This window comes from Peromyscus maniculatus, chromosome 13 (genome assembly GCF_049852395.1).
Source record: "Peromyscus maniculatus bairdii isolate BWxNUB_F1_BW_parent chromosome 13, HU_Pman_BW_mat_3.1, whole genome shotgun sequence".
Classification (NCBI taxonomy): domain Eukaryota; kingdom Metazoa; phylum Chordata; class Mammalia; order Rodentia; family Cricetidae; genus Peromyscus; species Peromyscus maniculatus.
The window spans coordinates 55,205,078-55,223,354 of NC_134864.1; the positions used below are offsets into that span (position 1 = coordinate 55,205,078).

Here is an 18,277-nt window from a genome sequence, read left to right on the forward strand (position 1 = left end):
CACTGTATTTTAAATCACTGAGGTTTTCATCTCCATCACTTCACCCCCTCCCCCATCTCAATTTCTTGGCTGACTTTTTCATCTGTATTACTAATTTTCTCACCCAGCTTATTGACCTTTTCCTCTCTACATTGCTGACTTTGCTCTCCAAGTACTGAGTTGAATTGTCTGCTTGTTTGGGTCTGATTTCAGAAAGATCATTGATCATTTTTACCAGCAAATTTTGAAATCTTCACCTGAAATTCGCATATTTAAGTATTTCTTTTAGTTCAGCAATTGTTGAGTTCTGACCTTTTGCAGGTATTATAATCGTCTTACTTCTTCATTTTTTATTTGTGTTTCTGTGTTATAATTTGTGTATCTGTTGGTTTAGATATCTCTTCTGGGTTTATTAGGCATCTTTTTATTGAGCAACTTACTCATGATAATCCATCTGCACTACTACTCAGGGAAGAGACAATTAATTGATGCAACAGCAACATCATCAAACCGTTCAAAATATAGAAATGCACTTAAAATCGCCATGTGGCAGCAGTGCACACCTTTAATCCCAGCACTTGGGAGGCGGAGACAGGCGGATCTCAGTGAGTTCGAGGCCAGCCTGGTCTACAGAGCGAGGTCTAGGACAGGCACCAAAAATATACAGAGAAACCCTGTCTCAAAAAAAAAACAAAACAAAAAAAGCACTTAAAATCGATTAAAGCCCCAAATAAAGCATCAATGACCACAGCATTGAAAATGGCAAACTACTATAGTCGGTACTCTCAAGTTCAAAATTGTTTATGTTAAGTGTGGAGACAATAAATGAATGAGATAAAAGGAGATAGGGAAGGAGAGGAAGAGAAGCAAGATGAAAGAAAAAGAGAAAGATGGAGAAGAATGAGATGGGGGAGAGCAAAGGATTAAAATTTAGAAAAATTTAAAAATGTCAAAAGCAAAGTTAGGCAAATATAAGACAAGAATAAATATCAGGCTGTTAAAGAATCAGGAAGATAAAACAAAAATATTACTAAATGTAGAGTGGTGGAGGAGGAAACAGTAGAAAAGAAAGAAAGGAAGGAAGGAAGGGAGGAAGGAAGGAAGGAAGGAAGGAAGGAAGGAAGGAAGGAAGGAAGGAACTAAACAACAACAAAACAAACAAACCCACAAGTAAAATACTGCTAAAAATGCAGTAAAATAATAAAAGTGGGAGGGGTCAGAAGAGTCAGAAGGGCGTGGAATGATGGCACATCCTTTAATGCCAGCACTTGGGAGGCAAAGGCAGACAGATCTCTGTGAATTCAAGGCTAGCCTGAGCTACATAAGTGAGTACCAGGCCAGCCAAAGCTACATAGACCTATTTCAGAAAACAAATAACAAAAAATATCAGAGAAAAAAGGATGTGGTATTAGAATAGCTTTCTGTGTATTCAAGACGTGGAGATCGCCAATTACACAGACTCTGGCTGGCTGGGGCTCAGCTGAATGTCTGGACTCCATTCATGTGTCTCTTCTATAGTTTATGCTGTTGCTGGGTATGGACTGAACAAGTAACCACCGTTCACCAGAACTGTCTTACCTTGGTAGAGTTTCTTTGTATACCAGGGGCCTTGGTGGACACATTTAGTTCTGTCTGTGGGCTGGGCAGGCTCTCTGATCCTCCCAAGACTCCCCAGATAATCATTCCTGGGGTGGCAAGTGTCCCCCAAGTGCATTGGGAGTAGGGGAAGCCGTAGCAGCGTGGAGACAGTAAAGACAGAGGCTGTCCTGAGTACCAGTCACCTGCCTTGTGGATGTAGCTGTGGGTATCAAGACACGCCTGCAGCCTCAGCAGTGAAGAACAGGTAAGTTGATCCGGATGTTATTCCACCACTGGCCTCAGGCTCAGAGTCAAAACCAGGGCTGTCCTCGTCCTCGGTGACACTACCTGCTCCTAGCCCCTGAGGAGGGCCTGTCTTTCCCCAGGCACTCCCCTTTCTGAGCTAAGCCTCCTGCAGACTATATATAACCTTTGACCTCTCAGCACCTAACCCTCCTGCTCTCCACGGTTCTTTCCTGGAGCCTTTACCTACCCTAAGGCTGGGAACAAAGCAAACTCAGGCTCCTTACGTGGTGCAGTTATTCCCCGATCTCAGGACCTCACGTTATTCAGGTTTTAGCAGTAGATTCTCTCTCTGGGAGGTGGCTGGCCACTCCCCTCCATATCAGGTGGAACGACAAAATGGGATTTCTTCCCACTGCTGACTCGTTGGTTGGAGGGACCAAAACTCAACTGAGTCTGACTTACAGAAGTGTTTTGTTCCTCGTATTTCTGTTTTGACTTTGTTTTTCCCTCTCAGAACTTAAATTTATTTGCTTAAGTTCTCTTCCAGGTGGTTAAATTTCTCGTCTGTGTTGCTGACTTCTGTGTGCAGGCCCTGAATTGACGTCCCTGCTTCACTCATCTGTTTACTCCTTTGAAGGAACTGGGCATTTTTAAAAGTAGATTAAAAAAATCCCTTGTTCAGCGTTTCAACAGCTATCACTGGTTGCAGATACCGAGGAGTTAGGAGCTTGCTTTCACATCTTCTTTTTGGGTGTTTCTACAATGTCATTTGTACATGTGTTGTATTGGACATATATGTCTTCCTATTTCCCCTACTCTTCTGTGGTTGTTTTGTGTTACATTTTCTTAGTGGCAGTCTTCTCTTGGACTGATGATTCCTGCCCCATACAGAAGAGAGAAAGCAGTCAGTAACAGTTAAAACAATGAAATGCAGCAAAAAAGAGTAACCGGGTACTTTATTTACAACCTCTGAAAGGTGTGGATATAAATGACAAGGATGCTAACAGGGTAAACCAGGATTTTAAAGAGTATTAAAATTAATGATATTCATAACTAAGAAATAAAAAGAGAATGAAGAGCTGTAGAGATGGCTCAGTGGTTAAGAGTATTTGTTGCACTTCTAGAAGACCTGGGTTCAATTCCCAGCACCCATATTAGCATATATCTTCTGTAACTCACAGTCCGGGAAATCTAATGTCCTCTTCTGGCCTCTGTGGGAAATGCATGCCCACGGGGCACAGATAAACATGCATACACTTAAACGTATATTTTTTTATTTAAAGAAAATGAGGTGGGGTCAAGAAAAAGGCAAAGCAAAATGTGAAGGAGAAGAAAAGCATATGTAATGAAGGCGTAAGAGATAGCAAGGAGGCTGGAGAGATGGCTCAGCGACAAGAGCACCGACTGCTCTTCCAGAAGACCCGGGTTCAATTCCCAGCAACCACATGGTGGCTCACAACCATCTGTAATGAGATTTGGTGCCCTCTTCTGACATGCAGGTGTGCATGCTGATAGTGCACCATAAACATAAAATAAATAAATCCTAAATTTTTTTTAAAGAAATAGCAAGAGAGAACTCAATAAAACCAAACCCAAGCTAGCAAAAAAAAAAAATTAAAATATAAAAAAAAAATATAATACTGGTCAATATTTCTTTTCTTTCTGAGATGACTATGTGTTCCCTGGCCCCCAGTTTTTACTAGAGAGTAGTGAGTATCACTACTCTGCCTTCTGAGATCCTGGTCCTTTTTATATTTCTGGGCATATTTTGGAAAGCATAAAACACATGCCTACTAAGTTCAAAACCTGGGCTTCTTCTAAAGTGTTTTCTATTTTTTCTTGTAGGTTATATTTCATAGTTCGTTGTGACTTATTATTTTATCTATTTACTCATTTTTTGAATATGCCATATTTCATATACATTTTGTAACTTTTTGTTAAAACTTGGGTACTTTAACTCTAGGAATCAATTCTCCTCCATCTTCAAGAACTATTGTTGACTGTTGAAGGATATGTTTATTGGCTGATTGAAAGTGATTTTGCAAAGACTGTTCCCATTTTTAATTAATTTTGTAGTCAAGATTTCCTGAAATATTAAAGTTGCCTTTTCAAGAAAAACTCCTCTCTCTTATATAAGCACTCCCTTATTTGATGTAAGTTTTGGATTATTTAGAATCTGAAATCGGTGATACATCAGAGTTCGACTGTTTCATTTCATTCAATGGAGGGATCAATTCTTTAAGCATTTTTTGATGTACATTTTATTTCCTATTTGGTTTGTTTTTATTTATTCTTTAAATTATTTTGATTCCTGAGAATTGGAAAAATGAAAATAGGTAGTAATAAATGTAATAACATTTATTTTCTTTTAATACAAAGCATTTACTACTTAGCAGCCCATTTATACAATGTTTCAGCCAGGCATCTATGTTACAATCCATAATTGTACTGGTTAAATTATTTTAATATGACATAGAGCCAGACGTTAACAATTTTATTTATTACCATCAATAATGCTGTTTTTAATTTATATTGATATTTGTTCATTTTTCTATCAACTTTCTCTGTTCATTTTTATTTTAGGTTAAGTATAAAAAGGAAAAATTTCCTCATTTTTCAGGTAAGTTATTATTTATAAATTGTTATAATTTTCAAATATTGGGTCATCGAAGTTTAGAACACTAAGTCTCATAAAATAATGATTACCATAATTTCCTTCAAGATGTAAATTATAGTATTTTCTCCTCATTATAAAAACACAGCCTCAGAGTAACCATGGGAAATTTAAACAAAATACAGAAGCTTAAAAGTGGGAGTCCTGAATAGTTTTCATTAAACATACGTTCCAGTGGAATTAGGAAATCACTTACTACACTTTGCTGTTTGTGAAGCTTTTGTCTGCCTTACAGATCTCCCTATGAACACATTTTCCTACTTCAAAAGGCTTCTTTTCTCAGCGATACCATTATGAAGACACAGTCAGTATGTCTGTAAACCAAAAGGCAATAATAAAATATCTAACAAATAAAATAAGCACAGAAAAATAATACAGTATTGGTGAATTAGAGTTCCAGAGGCCCTCTGAGGAATTATGTTGGGTTGAAGGAAATGGGAGATTCCCAAGGAATCAAGGGAGCCACCACAGTGTATGTTAAAGTGGTACCTGGAAATCTAACAACTGGAACAATCAGAGTTGCACAGTGACTGCACATTCCTTCAGAAGAGACAACAGTAGTCAGTCAAAATGAAGATAAAATAACAAGATAGCTGTAGTTCATGCTACAGACAGGAGATGAGCAAGTGATTACATCTCTTTGTACATTTGTGGGGTGCAAAGAACAGCCTTCATTTAAGGGCTTGTGGAGAAAAGAATCAAATCAAAATGTGCTTAACAAGTTGTCAGAGTTGAAGTTGCTATTGCTGTGAAAAAACATCATGACCATAAATAACTTGGGAAGGAAGGGGTTTAATTCATTTTATAATTTGTAGTTCATCGTCATTTATAGGAAGTCACGGCAGGAACTACAGCAGATGCCATGGAGGAGTGCTGCTCACTGGCATGCTCCTCAGGACTTGCTCAGCCTGCCTGATAAAGGCAATTCTGAAGAAGTTTCCTATGAAAATAGGAAACAAGACAGTAGAAACTAGAGAAAAGCTCACACACTATGAAGGGGAGAGACCTTGGCTGAATCATGTTGAGGCCCAAGGGCTTTGCAGAGAGCAAAATTTAAGAACTAGTAACCAGAATATCTGACAACTTTCTAAGCCAAAAAACTGAAGTCGCTGCACGAGTACTTTTAGCAAAGTACTGAATATAGCAAAAAGCTAAAGAAGAGAATGATTTAAAGAAAGAATTTATAGTCAAAAGGGAAGCAGGCTGGCAAGATGTAGAGTATTTATTATCTGATCATGTTAAGAATGAAAAGGCAAGTTTGGGGATCAAAGGAGACTGTAATGAACAGAAAGGAACTCTCTCTTCATCAAGATAATGGGGATGAGAACGCCAAAGGCATTCCAGCGAGTTTGGAGGACCTTGAGAGCAGGGTTTCCAGAGAAGAGTTTGCAGAATCTCAGCTTTTGCTTCCCGGTGCCACCACAAATACCTGCTTCCCCCATCTGCCACACTGCTCCTCAGTCACTCCAGTCATGACTCAGCCATCCTGAGTACGGTCTATGCCACTGCATGAGAAGGCCAAAGTCAAACCTGTAAAAGCCATGTATGCTAATTATGCAGGTACACACAGTTGGCAAAGTACCCGGGGTGGGGGAGGGGGAAGTCCAGGTAGGGTCTTGTCCCAATGGCAGCAACATTGCCGAGATCCCATTTAGGGCAAGAGCTATAAATCCTTATAGCTGCCAGCACGCAAGATCAGCAGGAACAGCAGGTATGAGCCTAGGAATGCTGATACAGAGGCCGAAGACAGGCCATGGCGTCCCAACGCTAACCCCAGAGTGCCCAGAGAATGGGGCATGAAGTCGAAGAAGATTCTTCTGGAGTTAGTATTTGATGCTTTCTCTTCTTGGACTGGAGACTCATGATCACAGTCTTGGGCCACCATTTTGTTTGGGAAGCAGGTAACTTGTTTCACAGGCTACAGCTAGAGGGAAATTTGCCACAGAATGAATCATGTCTTAATCTCACCCAAGTCTGATGTAGATAAGACCTTGGACTTGAGACTTTTGGCATGATGGCTGTCTTAGGGTTTCTCTTGCTGTGAAGAGACACCATGACCATGGCAACTCTTAACAAAGAAAACAGTTAATTGTGGTGGCTGGCTTACAGTTCAGAGGCTCCGTCCATCATCATCATGGTGGGACATGGCAGTATGCAGGCAGACATGGTGCTGGAGAGGTAGCTGGTACATGCTGGTATGCAGGCAACAGGAAGTAGACCGTCTCACTGGGCATGGCTTGAGCATATATGAACCCTCAAAGCCCACCTCCATAGTGACACGCTTCCTCCAACAGGACCACACCTTCTCCAACCAAGCCACACCTCCTAATGTGCCACTCCTTTTGGGGGCCATTCTCTTTCAAACCAGCACAATGGCCAAAAGAAATGAAGACTTTGGAGCTACTGGGTAGAATACATGTATTTTTCATGTAAAAATGTCTGAATTTTGATGGCTGGGGGTAGAATTCTATGACTTTACTATGTTTCACAGAAAGCATATGTTGGAAGCATTATTCCCAAGATAGAAGTGTTGGGAGCTGGGCCCTAATGAGAGATTCTTCTGCCGTGAGAATAGGGTGAGTGAGTTAATACTGTTATTCCAAGAGCGGGCTTGTTGCAGGCATGGCTTTGTTTTACTAGAGAGAGCCTGGCCCCCTCTCATTTGTCTGCTTCCTGCCATGAAGTGAGTCAGTAAGAAAGCCCCACCAGGTCCTGGGCCTTGGATCTTGGAATTATTGGCTTCTAAAACTAAGAAATACATTTCTGTTCCTGATAATGTATCCAGACTCGAGTATTCTGTTCTAGTAGCACAAAACTCCTGGATACCTTGAGAACCTCTAGAGAAGGCCTTTTGGAGTAAACTGGCGAAAACAGATTTCATGTTCTATTGTTTTCAACTATGTGTCAGAAATGAGAAGTTATTCTTCATCTAAAATGAGGTTATGAAGTAGGTCTCAGCTCAGGTCTGCCACTGTGACTGTGACCTCAAGTCATTGCCTTGTAACTGCTTCAATTCTCCATGTATATGGAGAGCAAACCCAGGGCCTCCTGCACGCTCAGTCAGTGCTCTGTCACTGAGCTACAGTCCCATCCCCTCAGTTTTCCCGTTCTACAATGAAAGAGCGGGCTGCAGATGGTGACATGAGCCTGTAATCCAGGCAGAAGGATTATGAGTTCAGATTTGGTCACATGGCGAGTTTCAGGCTAGCCTAGGCTACCTAGTGAAATTCTGCCTCAAACAATCAAAGCATGGAGCTATCCACTAAGATAACTTCTCTGTTGCTTTAAACTGCCTCAGTTGGTCCCCAGAACTCTGTAAACACTCCATCTACTAACACCCATGACAATGACGTTCTGTCTTACAGGTGAGGCCACAGAGGCTGGGGGTGTTGTCACTTGGTAGGAGGCTCACTGAGGCCACTGAGGCTGGGGGTGTTGTCCCATGGTAGGAGGCTCACTGAGGCCACTGAGGCTGGGGGTGTTGTCCCATGGTAGGAGGCTCACTGAGGCCACTGAGGCTGGGGGTGTTGTCCCGTGGTAGGAGGCTCACTGAACATGCAGGAAACCCTCAGCAATCCATCTTCAGCACACTTGTAATCACAGCCCTTGGAAGGTGGAGGCAGGAGAATCAGAAGTTCAAGGTCAGCTTTGTTACACAGCAAGTTTGAGGCCAGCCTGGGCTACATGAAAACTGGTCTCAACAACAACAACACCCGACATAAATAGGATTTCTAATTAAAAGAGGCTTTCATAGCTGGGTGTGGTAGCCCAGGAACAGCTGGGTGAGGTAGAGGCAGGAAGATCAGTGGTGCAGAAGTGTCCTCAGCTATGAAGCTAAGGGAGGCCAGCCTTGGCTTACATGAGACCTTGTCTCAAAAGTCCCCCAAAAAATAAAAATTAAAAATAAAGTGGTTGTACTAGACATGGTTCCCAGTACTCAAGAGGCAGAGGCAGGCAGGTGTCTATAAGTTCCAGGCCAGCCTGGTCTATACAGCAAGTTCCAGGACAGTCAAGGCTGCATAAAGAGATCTTGTCTCAAAAACCAAACCAAAACAACAAAAAAGTGGTTTTGCTATACCTTGCATTGTATTTCAATTTGTTCATGCAAACCAATCTTCTATAATTAACCTAATAAATTATTTACAGATATGCATGGCATACTTATATTATGTGAAATAAAATAAAAATATAAAATAAAAAATAAAGGGTTTATTTAGTAAAGTTCACAGGGTACCCTTATCAGTTTCCTTCAATTACCATCATCTGTAGATAAATCACAAGTGTGGAGCTAGGCAATTTCTTTCTTTCTTTCTTTCCTTCTTTCTTTCCTCCCTTCCTTCTTTCTTTCTTTCTTTCTTTCTTTCTTTTTTTTTTTTTTTTTTGACAGGATCTCTCAACAGGATAGCACTGGCTGTCCTGATACTCATTATGTAGACCAGGCTGGCCTTGACCTCACAGAGATCCACTAGCCTCTCTACCTTCTGAGTGCTAGGATTAAAGGTATGCACCACTGTGCCAGGCTAGCCCAGTTACTTTTAAACACCTTTCACTGAGACTTCTGAGTCTGGGTATTTGTGCACATACATTCTGGCCAAGCACTACAATTCATTGAAATTATTTTCATTCTACTCTCCCCTTTATAATTTTCTTAGCTTCTGCAAAAGATACTTCTCTAGTATCACAAATTGAATTATTAAGGAAATACATAATTATTCATGAAAGGTATCTAGAATATAGTATGGATAGCAAAGTAACAATGGAAAATTACCCAGTGTCTATCAGAAAGCAGGACACAGCTCCAAAGAATGTGTACAAGCCACCTTTTCAACAGGGCGTGAAGCACAGCTTTGTATAACGTACCTAGTATTTAACACCCACCCAAACAAACAGCAACAAAGAGTGTAACAATGACAGGTTGAATTACTATTTTTTGAACTGCCATCAAGAGCCAGAGTTATAAGTGGAAATACTTAACATAAGCATTATAACTATAACCTAAATTAACCTTATATGCATGAAATGTACAGAGCATGGTGACATGTAAACTTCTATTTCTTACCACAGACATTCCAACAGTGATAGGGAAAATCATAGAGTTATCGGGTGAAGATTCAAGGGTATGGATGTATCCAGAGACCAGAGTAACGAGGGCACTAATGATGGTTAAGGATGACGATGATGTTCACATTACTTTCATGTTTCCTATATGCTGGACACAGTGTTAGATGTTTTGAACATTAGGTCACAAAACACTCCTCCCTTGACAGCTTAGCAAAACAAGGCTAGAAGAGGCAGTAATTAATTAATTACTGAATTAAGTCGTTAGTTGTACAAACTCATGGAGTCCAAGTCCTGGGCTTTTGACCACTGTGTTTTCATTCATGGCCAAGAGATGTATTATAAAGCCCACTTCCCAAATGTTACAAGTGCCATCCAATTTATATGACTTTAGTGGGTTTTTTTTTCATTCTTTTTCAGATGTGTTAGCAATGCCTGAGAAGCCCTTAGGACAAGAAAATACAAATCAAAAAGGGAAAACTGTAAGTAGATGGATATATCCTTTAAAAATTGTTGGCACTTCTATTATTTAGAGTTAATTAATATTTACTGATATTCTTCAATATGCATGCATGCATTCATTGTCGATCAATTTTAGGGTTATATTATAAATTTATAGAACAATATAAATGTCCCACTGACTTTAGCAAGTCCTACATTCAAGTCAATGTTTTTGAGTTGCTATTTTTATAAGAAGCCATATAACTAGTAAAACACAGATCAAGAAGTGTGGAATTTGAGCCCATCTTCATGATATGAACTTTTGAAATGGCCATTTGCTCATCTCAGTTGCCCATTTATACTTAAAGTTCACTATTTGGATTTCTCTTGTTTATATGCATTGCCAAGCTAACAGCAACAAGTATTCCAGAAATAGAACAGGAATTGTGTGGCTTGGAATAGAGATCAAGCAAGAAAGAAATGTCTAGATGAAAGGTAATGAGAAAGAAAATTTTGATATTTCTCACATTTGCATTCAGAAGGGAAGAACCATGCTCATAGGGAAAGTTTCCAAGCCCTAAGGAAGCAACAGTGCTTTTTCTCACAGTATTTAATCATTAACTGATACTGACTCCAAGGCATTGACATTTCATGCTCATTCTCTTTCATAGGGAGTAGGTTTGCTGTGAGAATTTCTTGGACTCCATGCAACAGAATGTAGTAATCATTGGAAAGTCTGAAGTCCTTAGTTCTTTAGGACATTACTGACTAATCTTCACACTGGCTGTCCCAGCAAGCCATTAAGATGTCCTGGAGAAGCCGGGCGGTGGTGGCGCACGCCTTTAATCCCAGCACTCGGGAGGCAGAGGCAGGCGGATCTTTGTGAGTTCGAGGTCAGCCTGGGCTACCAAGTGAGTTCCAGGAAAGGCGCAAAGCTACACAGAGAAACCCTGTCTCGAAAAACCAAAAAAAAAAAAAAAAAAAAAAAAAAAAAAAAAAAGATGTCCTGGAGATGTTCGTGCTTGACGTTCACATCTTTATACTAACTCATGTATCTAGAAACAGCACAAAAACTCTGGTTGGCCCCACAGTCTGTGCTCACGTTAGAAGGAAGGGCATGGCTTCTGTACCGCATCGCTGTCCCAGGAGGCCGAGATTCCAAGTTAGAAGACATGGACTGGGCACCAGTCTTTCCACTGTTAGCTGGGATTAAGTTGACACTGTTCATGGTACCTGTGTACCTACTGTGCAGCAGGCCCTGGAAAGGACATCTGGTGAGGTTATACCATAATGCTGGCACCATTTTAAGCTGTTGTGAGCACTGTTTTGATTGGACGCTTACAAGTGGGAATTCCTATGGGTTTTAATTACAGGTGAGGACACCGAAGTGGACTTTGGAGAAACTACCTAGGGGTGTCAGGATTTTATTCTAGAGCACATACAGTCCACCACCTCCTGCCGGCCCATCTTGAGCAGTTAAAGATACTCAGTTACATCCCATTTAATGATGGGTATACATCTGAGGAGTGCAATTCTACTGTACAAAAACACACAAAAACTTAAGACTGTTGTGACAGCACTAGGTAATATGATCTTAAGATCACTGTCATGTTATGTGGTCAGTCACTGACCAAAAGGTATAGTTAACACAAGAAATGAATGCCATAGCACAGAATGGAGCAAAAACTCCCTACTCAATCATGATAAAGCAGACAGCCTGAATAGTCCTATGAGTATTAAAGAAATGTGTATCAACAGATTATAGGAATGAAATAATGCAGAATAATATGGGAGAAGCTTTTCAGAAAATTCAATATCCAGCCATTATTTAAAACTCTGAACAAACTTGTAATAAAAGGTAGCTTTCTCCAAAGCTTGCATATTACATTATATTGAACAGTGAAAGACTGTTTGCCCTCAAAGATCAGAAACAAGGCAAAGTTTTTGCTGATAGTTCTCGTTCAGTAGAGTGCAAGAAATTTTGTTCATTACACTGTGGCAAGCAAAGGAAATAAAAGTCATGCAGAATAGAAAGGAGGAAACAAATTGCATCTTCAGATGACACAATTGTCTACATAGAAATCATCAGGTAGCCTACAAAAGGAAAAACCAGGAAACTAGTAACTGAGTTCAGGAAAGCTGATGAAAATAGATATAAAAAAATAAAATAATAGTATCTTTATATACTAACAAAAAACACCCAGAAACAATTAGTACAATTAATATGTTATACAATAATATAACTCAGAAAAGATACACTTATAAATATATCAAAAGCATGTATAAAATATAGCAAAAATGACAAGTGATAATAAAGGACATTGAACATCTAAATAAAAAGAGTACTGTCCTCCTGACTGGAGAGGTCAACATAGTCAAGTTGTCAGTTCTCTTCAAGCTGCTCCAAAGCTACCATGTAAATTCTGTCTAAACTGTAGCTTTTGTAGAGAAAATATCACTCCAGAAATGTATGTAGAAAGACAAAGACCCCCAGAATATTTGAAAACAATCTTTAAAAGGAACAACGTAGGGACAATTACTTTGTATTATGTAATAAAGAATCAAGAGAGTATGATTTCAGAGGAGCAGCAGATACACAGATCAGTGGGAGATAATCAGCATCCCAGTGGGGATGGAGAGATGCCTCGGGGTGAAGAGCACTGGCCACTCTTGCAGAGGACCGGAGTTTGATGCCCAGCACCCACACGGTGATTTACTCCAGTTCCTGGGGATCCAGTGCCCTCTTCTGAGCTCTCCGAGCACCAGGCACACACATGGTACACATAAAAACATGGAGGCAAACTCCCAAACAGAAAGTACAATGAATACCTCTAATAATAAAGTGTTAAGGAAAAAACATGCCAGCAGTCGTCCCACAGGTACAATGAACTGGTTGGTAATGCTACAGAAGGAACGTAATGGAGAGGAGAGACCTTTCTACTGTGTTGGGGGCAACTGGACATTCACAGGCAGACATTTAAATGAATCATGGCCTAGGTCTCATCAAGAATTTAAAATAGAATGGAACTAAAACTAGTGGATTGTGGAGGAAAATATAGTGGAAAATGTTATAGTCACTCCCCTCAAAAGATGAATAGTTTCTTTTTAAAAAATGAAAGACAGAAACTAGATCTGTACCTGCCAGTAACTGAATTCTTGGGTACTTATCCTACAGAAATTAAGAGTTATATGTTAGGAAAAAAAGCCTGGGAACTCATGTTCACAGCAGCCTTATTTATAGCTTGAACTTGGAAACCAGATGTTCACCATCTCCTAAGTAAATCATGGAGCAATAGTCAGCAGAGAAAGGGAACAAATCATTGACACATTAAGTAACTTTTTTGAATTTTTGAGAATTATGCTAAGTAAAAATAGACTACTATCAAATACTGTAGGCTCCATGATTCTATTTTCATAACATTCTTGAAATAGTACAATTAAGAAATGGAGAACAGATTAGTGGTTGTGTATGGAGGCAGGGAGGAAATAAACGTGACTATAGAAAGGATTTCTTTTGGAATATTCTATATCTTACCTTTATAATGGTGATGTCTTTGTTGTGAAATTATACAACAGTTGTGTTAGAGCCACTACCAGGGGAATCTATTAAGGGGTACACAGGCTTCCCATTACTTCTTAATAAAGCCAAGAGAAATTCAAATGGCAGCCCATAAGACAGATTACATACAGCAGACTTAGAAGTTTGAAAGAATCTATCACCAGGGCAACAGATTTATAAATTGAAGACATTTCAGAGTTCTAGAACAAATTCCTAAACAGCTAAGATTCACAAGCAAGTTGCAAAATCCTCAGAATTCTATGGGAAAGTAGGCCTTGGAGTAATTTGAAGGTGGAAAAGGAGGTTTTTATGAACCAAGGTGGACAGTGTATTAAAGAGATGCTCTGTCTAGAGACCAGCGCCTGGAGCACAAATCTGAACTGGGACGGACTGGCTGCACCCCTTTCCAAGCCCAGCTTATCCAGGTGGCTGTCTTTCAATAACATCTTCATTGGTTTTGAATTAAATGTGTAAATTAAATTAAATTTGTAAATTTTAACTTGGACAATATGGCTCAGCTAACTTCCATTTAAACACTGGCATTGACTGGATCCTAAATCCTTTTCCCAAAGTCAGGATGCATGAAAGGTTGAGAGGGATGGGAATTTAATTTTACTCAACAAAGAGAGTATTTGATAATGGCAAAGAGAAATTGCTATGGTGTGGTGTGGTGTAGTATAAACAAAATACTTAGAATAAAAATTATTAGCATATACAAAGTATACGCAGTGATGGGTTTCATTATATTCCCACTCACATCTATCATGTGCCTTGATCACAGTCACACTTCCTGGCAGCCCCTTGTCGTCCCCCTCCTGCTGATCCCCTGCTCCTTCCCTACCAGTCCCCATTCTAGTTTCACATCTGTAAAAACTTTTTGGTGGCCCAGTGAGTTTCACTGTGGTTCCCTACAGGAACCAGTGAGAAGCTTTTTATAGGAGTACAGGTACCTTACCAGGTACTGCACAGTTGAAGAAAATGTCTCATCCCCAGTGACCACCAAATGCCTGTCTACTCAGGGAGGGGCGGGGTTTCATAGGTGTCTCCCTGCCTCCATAACAGATGTTGGTAGGGCCAAAATGTTTTTTTAATTAAAAGAGTTTTATATTCAGTATTTTCAAAATGAAGACATCATATTTTACTTTCAAAGCAAAGAATAAATATTTTAAAATATTTATTTATTTTATGTGAATTGGTGTTTTGCCTGTGTGCATCTGCAGGAGGGTGTCGGGTTCCTCTGGAACTGGAGTTACAGTTGTGAGCTACCATTTGGGTGCTGGGAATCGAACCCAGGTCCTCTGGAAGAGCAGCCAGTGCTCTTAACAGCTGAGTCATCTCTCTAGCCCCCACAAAGAATGACTATTTAGGAGAGTTCCAATCCATAAAGTCTTTTACTGTTAAATGATTCATGCTGATTGCATAATTATGTAATTCATATAAAGTAATATGAGGGTCTGGTATAAACAAGCATTATGTGAAGTATGTTCAGTATAAAAAGAACTCTACAATTTTAAACGAAAGAGTGTAGTCAGGAGCTTCCTATCTGAGTATTTGCACACACTCAAAAACAACAATAAAGCAGGCAGACAAGTCACCAAGAAAATGATGGTCACGGGCCACTCTTATTAGCCCTTTGGTCTTTCATCTTCTAAGCAGTTCAATGTTCTTTTAATGACAGTAGACGTATATTTTGATCACAAATGCAGTCCGAGTATGAATAAATAAACAGATATCACCCTCTTCTTTGTCCCCTCTAAGTAGGAAAACAGAAACAAAAACCCTAGATGTCTCTTGATGGCCTGCATGGCCACAGTTGTCCCACATACGGTTTGAACAGATTGTAACTTGATCTTCTGAAACCTTTCTTGAACTACAGTTCATCCAGTTAAGGAAACCTTGGGAAACACGTCCTCCTGACTTTGTCAGTGGCCTCCGAAAGGTAAGGATCTGAACAGAAGCCAGCTGGGAGGGTCTTCAGCAAACCGAGGGCCGTGGGAAACTGGCCAAGTGCCAATCTTGTCAACAAGATACCAGCTCCTTCACGTAAAGCTGGGAGAAGGCATGGCCACTGACCCGCCCGACCATGGCTACAGTCGACTTCTTGCTGGCATTATGTCTCCTAAGGTACCACTAGAGACAGAATTCCAAGGATTCTCTTTTCTCCATGGAAAACAATCCTCTCCAAACTTCAAAAGTACATTAACTGTGGATCTCTGTTTTTAATGGCTGTTAAACTTCCTTTAGTGTATTGTTTACTTCCACTTAAGAATTTTGAAAACCTCTGATAGCTTGAAAGATACCATTGTCCATGGTACCCACGGTAAAGGCCACACTACAGTCATCCCCATGTCACGAGGTGCCCTTAAGGTACTCCTCCATTTTAGCTCTAGCCAGGGCATTAATGGGTCCAATCTTGTGCAGGTTTTGTGCAAGTCATCACAGAAGTTTGGCAGGAATACCTAGATTCAAATCCATATTCTTCTATTCTCATCACCATAAAATTTTGAGTAATTTATATCACATGCTATCACCCATTTCAAGAAACTTCAAAGAACTTGAAACATTATAGGCATTTGTTGAATGGTAAGTACCCTTTGATCCCCTCCATGAGCATATAGCACAAGATGAGAAATAGGAGTAGTGTATCAGAGAATATGAGTATATTTAATGTCAATAGACACTGCCAGATTATCCTTTAAACCGGAGGTACTAACATGCGTGTGTACTCAAATGTAGGAAAATACCCATTAGCCTCCTCTATATTGTAGTTTTTTGTTCATTTGATGACCAACAATAATATTCCACCAATACTTAGATTTCATCTTTTGATTATTAATGACAGTGGACAGTTTTCATGTGTATGTTATCCTTGTTTCTATTATTTGACTGCTTACGGTCATCCATGTTTACAAATCAGGTTTTATGCTTATTAATTTGCATGTGATTTTTATATTCTAAATACAATGCTTGGTTATCTATGATGGTTATTGAAAGTTTTTCATTTAAATGTTGATGGGGTCAAATTTAGCAGCTTTTCCTTTACGATTGTTACCTTATATCTAGTTTTAATATCTTGTTTAGAAGATATTTCTTCTTCCCAAGGTGACATCAGTATTCTAGATTTTTCTATTATATGCTTTTTATGTTTGCCTCTTTTTGTGTGTGTGGTGCTGAGGATTGACCCCAGGGCTTCACACATGCTAGGCAAATACTTTACCAGCTAAGCTATAACCCAGCTCGTGTTTAGCTTTCAAACCATCTGGCTGGTTTTTGGGTTTTTTTTATGTATAACAAAAGAATCTCATTGTCTCAATGCCATTTAACAAAATTATCCAAGTATTTAACATACTTTTTGTCTTTAACACCCATTACACCACCACAATACCCATTACATAACTCCAGTAACTAGTGGGATTAGCAGTCTCTGCCCCTTTGTTACCTTGTCACCAGGACAAACTGGCAGCATATAATTTATATGAGAATGTTGAAAGGGCTGGAGAGAGGGCTCAGCAGTTACAGGCCAGGCTCACCACCAGAAAAGAATATTTAAAAGCCTCATCCTTTTATGTCAGTAGCTAGTGGTGGTTGTTTTTCTACCTAGTAAAGAGACAATGCCTGGGACAGCCAACATGGGAGACACGGATGAATCCTGATTACATGGAGTCACGGCAGCCAACCGTGCCTAAGCCTTAGAACTCCTCGTTAAATGAACATGTCTCATTTTAATGAAGTATACTGTTTGAAAGCAAGCATCATAAACTCCATTGATGTCTTTCCAAGTCAAGTGCACATACTGCATGTTACAGTTGGTCAATACTTAAATGTTACCCATTGTTAGAACTTAGGAGAGGGACTTGTTTACTGTAGTTGTTCAATGTCTGAAAATAATTGAGTTAAGGAATGGCAAAATATTAGATTCACAAAAATTCAATAAATATTTTGAGGAAGTTGGAGAAATAGCTCAGTGGTTAAGAGCACTTATGCAATCATGTGCACCAGTTTGAATCCAAGGACCCTGCAAATACATGTAATGCCAGCTCCAGAGTTAGTACGTGAATTTTAATAAATTGTCTTAACTCTAATTAGAATATGCAGACTGGCTGGCTGAATGAAAAAATCAAGGTGCAAGTGTTTGCTGTCTGCCAGAAACTCGCCTCAGTCGCAGTGACATGCACAGACTAAAAAGATTGAGATTTAAAGTGATATTCCAAGAAAATGGAGTGTAAAAGCAAACAGGAGTAGTAATATCTGACAAATTAAACTTCAAGCCAGGTAAAGGAGGTCACTGCATATTTGATAATCTCTAATGCAAAGTAATTAGGAGACAAAACTCTTACTTAGCTTTAAACAATGTTTATACCTCTAGGGAGTATTGACAGTAAAATGATCTTGGAAAGTATTTTGCTTTATAAGTGGTCTAAAGTTAAAACTTCCTCTTTTACAAGGTGGCTTTTGCACAAAAAGAGTACACTACACCAGTTTTCAGACAGGAATCTGCAGAATTCAAACCCAGACATCAGGTGAGTCCTGTGATCCTAGTCTGGTGCCATTTCTATTCGATTACTAGTGTTCTCTAATACTGCATATGCATGTATATGTATATGTAAGTATACATAAATAACGTATGTATTTCTCAAACCAGAACTAGTCATTAGAAATGCCTAACTACCTTTAAAAATAATGCATTTACAAGCTTCATTTGACCTAATCAATTTCAGTCTGAAATGAAATCTTGGAATATG

At 39.5% G+C, this 18,277-nt stretch overlaps 1 protein-coding gene and 1 long non-coding RNA gene across 3 annotated transcripts in view; one reads left to right on the forward strand and one right to left on the reverse strand.

Annotated features, from left to right (window-relative positions):
- Positions 1-18,277, forward strand: part of Catspert (catsper channel auxiliary subunit tau) — a 97,001-nt gene that overhangs the window by 67,322 nt on the left and 11,402 nt on the right. For both annotated transcript variants that reach the window (XM_042260323.2, XM_042260321.2), the window contains 4 exons: positions 4,387-4,423; positions 9,956-10,017; positions 15,412-15,474; positions 17,981-18,055. In XM_042260323.2, coding sequence (XP_042116257.2) covers positions 4,387-4,423; positions 9,956-10,017; positions 15,412-15,474; positions 17,981-18,055 — 237 coding nt within the window. The remainder of the gene's footprint in view (positions 1-4,386; positions 4,424-9,955; positions 10,018-15,411; positions 15,475-17,980; positions 18,056-18,277) is intronic.
- Positions 1,221-13,673, reverse strand: LOC121822098 (uncharacterized). Its single transcript, XR_006063116.2, has 2 exons — positions 13,512-13,673; positions 1,221-2,681 (listed from the first exon to the last, which is right to left on the reverse strand). It is a non-coding gene; the product is annotated as an uncharacterized LOC121822098 (long non-coding RNA).